At 39.1% G+C, this 8773-nt stretch overlaps 1 protein-coding gene across 1 annotated transcript; it reads left to right on the forward strand.

Moving 5' to 3' along the window:
- Nucleotides 1-4019: 4019 nt before the first annotated feature.
- LOC118755496 (serine/threonine-protein kinase Tor-like) lies at nucleotides 4020-7599 on the forward strand. Its single transcript, XM_036490329.1, is given in 2 exon segments — nucleotides 4020-7455; nucleotides 7522-7599. A coding segment is annotated over 1 exon segment (3231 nt). The 3' UTR covers nucleotides 7251-7455; nucleotides 7522-7599.
- The last annotated feature ends 1174 nt before the right edge of the window (nucleotides 7600-8773 follow it).

The following is an 8773-nucleotide window of genomic DNA, read 5'->3' on the forward strand; positions in this document are numbered from 1 at the left end:
TATACGCGACACCCTCCTCATAATTGTTTTCGTAATAAATCTTTTTTAACCTTTTTAGGGCCGGTCCCTCAATGTCTGGTTAACACTAATCTCCGGTAAAACATCGTTATCGACGTTACCGACTCCCTGTTATATGCATGGAGTCGAAGACGTCGGTAACGATGTTTAACCGCAGATTAGTGTTAACCAGACATTGAGTAACCGGCGCTTAGTTTGGTATTCATATTTAAATATTTCATTATAGTAACCCCGAACCACTTTTAAAAAGTATTGTCGAAATAAAGCCTTCTTAAATATCGTTTGTTTAAATTGACATTATTTTTTAATAATTCATTTACTTATTAATTAAATTAAGTTTGAATTTTTAACAGGTGGCAACCCCATTTAAAAATATTTTCTAAACAAAGCTTTCTTATACGTCTTTCGATTGACATTCATATTGTAATATGAAAAAACTAGTGAACCCGCATGTCGTTAATACGCCAAAAATGGATTTAACTTTTTAAACAGATGGCAACACTGTTAAAAAACCTTATTAAATATTGCAAATGTTTCAAGTAAATTCGTCCAGGCTTTTCTGAGGTCTGAGGTCCAAGACCTTGGTGACGTTTTCTGGCTCTATCTCAAGCAATGTCCGACATTCGTCTTAAGGGCCTGAATCGTTAATAGATTGTTCGCATAACTAAAACCGGTCGTTCACGGCATGTCACCAAACAGTCTAACGGCGTGAAATCGCGGCTCCAAGGGAGCCAGTTGACATCACCGAACTTGGCGCTCAAAATAAAAATCGAATAAACAACTCGAACAAAAAATATTTTCCAACTAAACTTTTATTAAAACCATGATACAAAAAACAAGGTATGCATGCACTATTTCGGTTTTTGTCATATGCATTACTTCGGTTTTTGTCATATGCATTATTTCGGTTTTGAACCGAAACTGTGCATATGTGCATTATTTCGGTTTTTTTCATATGCATTATTTCGGTTTTCAAACGAAAGTGTGCATATGCATAATTTCGGTTTTTCTAATATGCATTATTGCGGTTTTCAACCAAAACTGTGCATATATGCATTATTTCGGTTTTTTTCATATGCATTATTTCGGTTTTCAGCCGAAACTGTGCATATATGCATTATTTCGGTTTTTTTCGTATGCATTATTTCGGTTTTTTTCATATGCGTTATTTCGTATGCACAGTTTCCATATGCACAATTTCAGGGTGCCATTTTATTTTAATTTTTAGATTTTATTGTTGTAAAAAGAAAAATATTTCTTTTTAATTTAATTTAATTTTTAGTTACATATTTTATTCTTTTAATTTTTTTTTAATTATCTTGTAATTTTTACATTTTATTGTTTTGAAAAGAAAAATATTTTTGGAGGAGGTTATCGGAATATATCGAGCCCTAACCGCCAAAATAACGTAAGCGACATTTTTTTCAAAATTTTCTTTTTGATGCAGAAATATTCCTAGAGGATTTAGATGCATTTCTGCATCAAAAAGAAAATTTGAAAAAAATTTCGCTTACGTTATTTTGGCGGTTAGGCCTCGATATATTTTTTTTATGTATGTTACCGCATAACTTTGGACCACGTTAACCGATTTACCTCAAGCGTGGTCCCATACTAATTTGGTTTATATCCGATAATTGCATCGTGAAGAAATTAACGATAATCTTAAAGTTTTATATGAGAATTGAAAAATTACTTGTTAGAAACTTGTTTTATTTATTTTTTCCTTTTTGTTTCCTCTTTTTTATGTATTATTTTAATTTTTAGTACTTGTTGTTTTAAATATATACTTAGTCTTTCGAAAGAAGTATCTTAAGTTCAAGTGTAAAATATTATGCAAAACGCAAGAATATTTCGCATTGCTTGACCGTATCCCTATCACGCGTTTATGGTTATGCTGAAATCTCGATCTACCTTACCAGACGGTGATGTAAATGAAAACTCAACAACGCAGAATTTCTGCGCTACGGGCTACAACTATCGAAAAATTCTGCGTCGTTGAGTTTTCATTTACATGGCGCTCGGGTAAGATAGATCGTGTCAGCTGATTCGTGTTTACGTATCAGCGGGTTTACGTACATACGTCCTTCACGCTAGCTGACCCACTTCCTCAAAAAATTATAAAAATTACTCAGGAATGAAGTGGAATTTAGGTGCAATTTAGGATCTTCAAAATTAATTTAAGTGCTCACTAATTTAAGTGACGTCACGCTAGCTGACCCAAATCACATTTTTGTGAATATTTCGGAAACCGAGTGTGCACCGAAATTAATTTTGGTGGCCCTAAATTGCACCTAATTCCTGAATAATATTTACCAGTGTTCGACGAAGTTTAGTGCGAATATTTCGGAAAACGAGTGTGCGCCGAAATTAATTTTGGTGGCCCTAAATTGCACCTTATTCCTGAATAATATTTACCAGTGTTCGACGAAGTTTAGTGCGAATATTTCGGAAACCGAGTGTGCACCGAAATTAATTTTGGAGGCCCTAAATTGCACATAATTCCTGAGTAATTTTTATCATTTTTCGGAGAAGTGGGTCAGCTAGCGTGACGGACGTGGTTTACGTCCTTCACTAATTTTCGGCAAACATCTTTCCTAAATAGCGTAAGCGTAGTTTTATGTACAGCAGTGGCGCACAGTGGTTGCAGAGCTGCAAACAAATTTTCCCATGATAAAAACATTAGAAGGTAAAACCATTCTCTCAATTCGTCGGCCATGATTTTTTTCTGACATTTGCAAACATTTTAAAATCATATAAAATTGAAAATAAAAAATGAAATTGTTCACAATTGTTGTTGTTTAGATTTAAAATGAGAATGTGTGTGTGAGCCGAGCTCGAATTTTAAAATTGTATTGTTGGCAAACGTCAGACTGCCTCAATGATTTTACCTTGTAATGTTTTTATCATGATACAAAAAAGAAGGTAGTTCCATTGTCACTTTTTCGTCGCCATATTAACAACCTGACAATTAAGTAGATTGTGACATTTCATGCTACCGTATCCAATATCTAAAATCCTCCAATTTTTCTTATTAATTTTTGGTTTATTTACAAACATTTCGTTCTTAGAATCGAAATTAGTAAAAGCAAAAGGTATCTTGTTGGGTACGGCTAGGTTATTTGTACAATAATTTTGGGTTATTGTGTCCAAACGCTTAATCCAAAGCGAAAAATGTTAACACACACGTGTGGTCAAACAATTAAACGTTAGTTTAAAAAAATATTTCAAATTTTCAGATACAGATTTATGAATAAATTCGGTTTGAAATATGGACCTTTTTGTAAAAAATACTGTGGTCAGCGTAGACGGAGTTGGACTGATGAGGATTATTTTATCTAAGCGCTGCCGAAAGCCCACAACGTGGAAAGGTATTTTGCGCGAAAATCCTGTGGTTGACGTAACTCGAGTTATCAGAAACAATCGTATCCAATATAGAAAATTGTAATAGTCCTGGCTAGCTATATTGTGTAATAATCAGATGACATAATGGCACTAAAAAAATGTTAAAATATGTTCACTACAATTTTATTAATGTAAAAGTAAAGATTTCGGCAAGTAGTTATCGAATTTAATGTAAAATTTGAACGTTTTTAAGATAAGATATTTATTATTTTTAGAAGGTAAATGTTAATACAACTATTTTATTTATGCTATCAAATTTAGGATATAAATCCCTCCACCAAAAAACTTACATTGGGTAACGCCGCTTCGAATTTTTTACATTTGAGCAATTGTCAAAAATCTCCTTTTTACTCAAAAAGTTGTTTATTGAAACTACCTTCTTTTTTGTATCATGGTTTTTATCATGATATTTCCTATATATGTATGTATATGTATCTATATTTGTAAGTTGTGATGGGGCGAAGACGTAGACCTCTGTGCTCTGGTAGTTATGAAAAAAAATCGGACCCTAAATAGGAACTTTCACCGCCAGCGCCACCTGGCGGATGATATTTTCATTACATTGCGTGGCCCCTAAATACTATTTTTTAAAACATCTCATGTTTATCTTTTTAATTTCTTCGCAGGTGCTTGAATCCCTCATACTCATCAACAATAAGCTTCAGCAAAAGGAAGCTGCTGAAGGCCTACTCACCACCTACCGCAACGCCAGCAATGAGTTCAAAGTACAAGGTCGTTGGTACGAAAAACTGCACAATTGGGAGCAAGCCCTTAAACACTATTCCGGCAATCTAAAAGATAATTGCAACGATCTGGAAGCTCGGCTGGGTCATATGCGATGTCTGGAAGCGTTGGGCGAGTGGTCGGAGCTAAGTACTCTCGCAAAACAGGAATGGGACAATTTGGGCCGTGAGGCCAGATCTCGCGCAGGTCCGTTGGCTGCTGTCGCCGCCTGGGGCCTCCAAGATTGGGAGGCCATGCAAGAGTATGTACGCTGCATTCCGGAAGAGACACAAGACGGCAGCTTCTATCGTGCAGTGCTCGCCGTGCACAATGAGGACTTTGAGACGGCGCAGCGTCTAATTGATGGCACACGTGATCTGCTCGACTCGGAACTCACATCCATGGCTGGTGAGTCGTATGAACGTGCCTATGGCGCTATGGTTTGTGTGCAGATGTTGGCCGAATTGGAAGAAGTAATACAATACAAGCTCATACCCGAACGGCGTGAACCGCTGAAGGGCATGTGGTGGAAGCGTTTGCAAGGTGGCCAGCGTTTGGTTGAAGATTGGCGCCGCATCATACAGGTACACTCGTTGGTTGTGCGCCCGCAGGAAGACGTGCACACTTGGTTGAAATATGCCAGTCTGTGTCGCAAATCGGGTTCGCTCCATTTGTCGCACAAGACACTGGTAATGCTACTGGGCACAGATCCATTGGCACAACCGAATGAGCCACTGCCTTACAATCAGCCACAGGTCACTTATGCCTACACGTAGCACATGGCTGCCGCCGAGAATATGCAGGGTGCCTACGAACAGCTCAGCCGCTTTGTAAATGCTTATCGTGCACAATTGAATTGTATCGGCCCCGAGGAGGCGACCAAACAGGCGGATCATCGCTTGCTAGCGCGCTGCTATCTGCGGCTGGGCAAGTGGCAGAACAAGTTGCAGAGTTCGCTGGAGCCTGAAATGGTGCAGGGTGCTTTGGACTGCTTCGAGAAGGCGACTGAGAATGATCCCACCTGCTACAAGGCGTGGCATATATGGGCATACATGAACTTCAAGGTGGTGCAAGCGCAGAAGCAGCAGCTCGATAAGCTGGCGCATACGACTGTGAACGGCGACGTACTGCTGCAGAAGGAGAAGCTGATGATCGAACAGTATGCCGTTCAGGCGGTAGACGGCTTCTTCCGCTCCATCAGCCTCATCAAAGGCAATTCCTTGCAAGACACACTGCGCCTACTAACGCTCTGGTTTGACTATGGCCCATATTCAGAAATTTATGACGCACTGCTCACTGGCATGAAGACGATCGAGATCAATACTTGGTTGCAGGTGATACCACAGCTTATTGCGCGCATCGACACGCACCGCAAGCTGGTCAATCAGTTAATACATCATCTGCTCATCGACATAGGCAAATACCACCCACAAGCACTCGTCTACCCACTGACTGTGGCTTCCAAATCGGCATCGGTGGCGCTTGTCGAGCAGGCGATGATGTGCAGTGAGGAACTGATACGCGTTGCCATACTTTGGCACGAACAGTGGCATGAGGGACTAGAAGAGGCGTCACGTCTTTACTTTGGTGATCGCAATGTGAAGGGCATGTTTGATATACTCGAGCCGTTGCACGCGCTGCACGAACGCGGACCACGGACGCTGAAGGAGGCATCCTTCTCGCAGGCTTACGGTCGTGAACTAACCGAAGCGTACGAGTGGACACAACGTTACAAGACTTCTTCTGCACTGATGGATTTGGATCACGCTTGGGACATCTATTATCACGTTTTCCAAAAAAATACACGCCAATTGCCACAGCTGACCTCACTCGAACTGCCCTATGTATCGCCCAAATTGCTGGCATGCAAGAATCTGGAATTGGCTGTGCCCGGCTCCTATAATCCCAATCAGGAATTGATACGCATCGACTACATTAAAACCAATCTGCAGGTGATCACTTCAAAGCAGCGTCCACGTAAGCTTTGTCTGCGTGGCTCCAACGGCAAAGATTATATGTATCTGCTGAAGGGCCACGAGGATTTGCATCAAGATGAGCGTGTCATGCAACTTTTCTCGCTGGTCAATACACTTTTACTCGACGATCCAGACACGTTCCGTCGCAATCTGGCCATACAACGTTATGCCGTCATACCATTGAGCACCAACTCTGGTCTCATCGGTTGGGTGCCACATTGCGACACCTTACACACGCTAATACGAGACTACCGCGACAAGCGAAAGATGCCGCTCAATCAGGAGCATCGTCTCATGTTGAGCGTCTCGCCCGACTATGATTATTTGACCTTAATGCAAAAAGTTGAGGTGTTTGAGGGCGCGCTAGCGCAAACGCATGACGATGATCTCGCAAAATTACTGTGGCTAAAGTCACCATCGTCGGAGGTGTGGTTCGAGCGACGTACAAACTATACACGTTCACTCGCCGTCATGTCCATGGTAGGCTACATACTCGGCCTAGGCGATCGCCATCCCTCCAATCTGATGTTGGATCGCATGAGTGGCAAAATACTGCACATAGATTTCGGTGATTGCTTTGAGGTTGCAATGACGCGCGAAAAATTCCCCGTAAAGATACCTTTCCGCCTGACGCGCATGCTTATCAAGGCTATGGAAGTGACGGGTATCGAGGGTACATATCGACGCACTTGCGAGAGTGTCATGTTGGTGTTGCGACGCAACAAAGATTCGCTTATGGCTGTGCTGGAGGCATTCGTCTATGACCCGCTGATAAATTGGCGTTTGCTGGATATGGACAAAAATCTTCGTTCCAAATCAAATAATGATCCAGGTGGTTCGGGCATGTTGGGTGGCGGTAATGGCAGTCTTAGCAACTCAGTGGAAGAACCGTTGCTGCACAGTCAACTAATGAGCGCCAATCTGATGGTAGGTGGGCCCATGATGGTGGCCGACATAACAAACAGCAAAGCGAGCAAGGTCATCAAACGCGTGAAGAGCAAATTAAATGGCACTGACTTCCAAACGCAGAATAGTGTGGCGGTGCCACAGCAAGTGGATCTGCTCATACAACAGGCGACCAATAATGAAAACTTATGCCAGTGTTTCATTGGTTGGTGTCCATTTTGGTAAGAAATTAAATGCGAAAATCATAGCAGAGAGAGGACAGAAGGCAAAAGTGTGAGATAGTACATAGATGTGTGTCACAATTACACGAAAGTGAATTTTACATAAGTGAGAATATAGCTTAATGCAACAGGCTGTTATTGAAGAACGCGTTTTGTTGCACGCTTTAATTTGTTTTAGAGAAGATAAGCTGCTTAATCGTCGCTCAAAGGTATCAAAGGTTAAAATTACTATACTTTTATAATAAAAAAAATTATATTTTCTTAAATTTGGAAAGAGCTGTAAGTACAGGAAAATACTTCCTCATAATATGCAGCGCAATGAAAACAGCTTCACATACAATCGCCGGTCGGAGTCGGCGTAAAACTGTAGGTCCCTCCCCTTTGTGTGACAATATCAAGGCGCACGCCTCAAATCGAAGGAGAAGCTTGGCCAAACACTAACATATGTGTAAGCCAATCTATTATTAATCCATAAGGCGAAAAGTAAAGGATTTTATGTTAAATACACAGCTAAGTTATTGCTTAGTTAAAATCACAGTATACCTCCAGCCGACTGGATTTAGCTGTATATTAAAGTAATATTCCTTCAACGGTTTACCTAAAAAAATTAGATTTTTTTATTAAAAAACATTTAATATGAATAATAGTTACTACCACTATCATGAATAACTTTATAGCTGATACGCTCCCATGGAAATGGGAATGGAAAGAGCTGCATTTTGTAAAAAATGTATTTTTCGGTACGAAAATCGGTTACTGTTTTTTTCTTTAGCAAGTTTAAAAGCAAATTGCTTTGAGGTTAGAAAAGTCATTATGTAAGGTTTATAGTACGTTTTTTTTGCGAAAAATTGTATCATTTTTAAGTGCGCTCAATGTCTGTATTGAGTAGGGAATGCCTCATACATAAGACAGCTAATTATTGAGTAAAAACTTTCTTGAAATTTAATTTAGAAAAAAAGGTTATTTTCAAGAGTAACACCTTGTCCAAGTGCTGACTCCTTGCTACATAAAATACTAAATTTTAACTAAAAAAATTTAAAATCAAAAAAATTCATAAAAAATTAAATAAGTTTGAAAAATTTTATAAAATGAAATTCTAAATAGGTTTTCAATTTATAAACCATTTCATATATCATCATTTCAAATAAATTTGACTGTTCATTACTTTACAATAATTTAATTACTATTCACCCTACTAATATAGCTGCTCTTTTCGATGGCAACCCTTCAAAATACAATTAAAATTATTTTTACAAAGGGATTATTTGTTTTATATTTCTTTCACTTTTGTTCTTTTTTGTTCAACTCACTTTAGTTTCTAAGCTGCAACTCGTAATTTGCATGTCCAGTAACAAAAACTTGCACTGCGATACAGTTGCATAGGTTAAAGTGCGTAAAATTTAAAAAACTATGCGTAACTATAACATAAATTATTTTATATAAATTTTCATGTGTAACTACGCATGTTTGCATACACGCATACATACATATTTACTTAAGTATACATATTTTATAAGCATACTATGA

This window comes from Rhagoletis pomonella, unplaced genomic scaffold (assembly GCF_013731165.1).
Source record: "Rhagoletis pomonella isolate Grant_MI unplaced genomic scaffold, Rhpom_1.0 Rhpom_scaffold_06401, whole genome shotgun sequence".
Taxonomy (NCBI): domain Eukaryota; kingdom Metazoa; phylum Arthropoda; class Insecta; order Diptera; family Tephritidae; genus Rhagoletis; species Rhagoletis pomonella.